The sequence below is a fragment of the Eurypyga helias genome, unplaced genomic scaffold (genome assembly GCF_000690775.1).
Source record: "Eurypyga helias isolate BGI_N326 unplaced genomic scaffold, ASM69077v1 scaffold8741, whole genome shotgun sequence".
Classification (NCBI taxonomy): domain Eukaryota; kingdom Metazoa; phylum Chordata; class Aves; order Eurypygiformes; family Eurypygidae; genus Eurypyga; species Eurypyga helias.
Window position 1 is genome coordinate 62115 of NW_010232698.1, and position 1219 is coordinate 63333.

A 1219-nucleotide genomic window follows, 5' to 3' on the forward strand; every position below is an offset into this window, starting at 1 on the left:
AGAGCGGTGATACTTTGTTTATTTTGCAGGAACTGGAAAGAAATATACACCATCTGCTTACTTAGATCTTCCACAAACCCCAGCAACTTTAATGAGCTAAACCAGTCTGTTTTCTTCTGACAACAGAGGATATTCTCCATATTGTTATACTTACTGTGAAGATAGTCTGCCAGGTCACCACCATTACAGTACTGTAAACAGAACAGAAAGCTCAGTAAATGCAAGGAAAATCCAAGATTAAAAAGAAAAGCAGTAAACTTAACTAGGATGGCAAGCTTATCATAGTATTTAAATATATCCCATTCCTGCAGGTTCCTCTTTTGTCCTATTTCCCCTGCATGTTATGTGGCATTATGATACAGCAGCATTAAGTAGCTTTTGTGCGTGTGCACAGCACAGAGAAAGATAAAACCCAAACAAAGCAGAAGGGTCACCACTGGAGACAACACCAGAAAGCTGACTGAGGAAAGCCTGGGAGCAGCCACAGCTGAAAACTGAAATTTCCCACATCACATTCCATGTCATTAAGGAAAGTCAACAAGACCTCAGGGTGAAGACTGTAGAGGAAAGAAAATTCTCAAAAGCTTTGCAGCCAAGCTGTGTGGGGAAAACGTACTTTCCATGTATCTCTGAAGCAGATACTACCCAGTAACACCCACCTGACCCTTGAGGTAAGATGTCTGACTGATTAAACCTGTGCCAGCACAACCTTCTGAGAGCAGCAGTATGAGAAAACCCCTGGCTGTTATCTTCACCCACACTGCTCCAGTTCTCAAAGGCTTGCAGCTGCAGATTAGGTTAGCAAAAGCATCACAGGTGAGACTGCGAGGAGAAAGCACTTCTTGTGTGACAAGCTGGTCTCTCTAAACCAAGTTTAAAAAAAAAAAAAAACCACACCAATCAAACCAACCACACTCACCTCCATAACCAAGTAGACTGAGTTTGCCAGTTCCTGGGGAGAGAGAAAATGGAAATATAAGATTGATGCATTAAAATATTTCACATGCTTTACAACTGCTGCATTTCAATTTAAACAGGTAAACTGTGCTCTGTTATGCTTCAGACTGAAGAGAAAGTAAAAACCTCATTACAGGTTAATTCCAGGAAGATTGCCTGCTTTGAAAGTGCCAAGTATTTAAGCATGTTATTCCTTTCTAGGTGTGCATCTGCTTAACCAAGCAAGGCTTGAGTCTTCATGTTCCTTCCGTGCTCTTGGGAT

At 41.4% G+C, this 1219-nt stretch overlaps 1 protein-coding gene across 1 annotated transcript in view; it reads right to left on the reverse strand.

Moving 5' to 3' along the window:
• Positions 1 to 952, reverse strand: part of ULK1 (unc-51 like autophagy activating kinase 1) — a gene marked incomplete at its 5' end in the record, with an annotated part of 61990 nt that extends 61038 nt beyond the window's left edge. Inside the window, 2 exon segments of the mRNA XM_010161475.1 lie at positions 155 to 191; positions 920 to 952. Of these exon segments, the coding sequence (XP_010159777.1) occupies positions 155 to 191; positions 920 to 952 (70 nt within the window).
• Positions 953 to 1219: the final 267 nt, after the last annotated feature.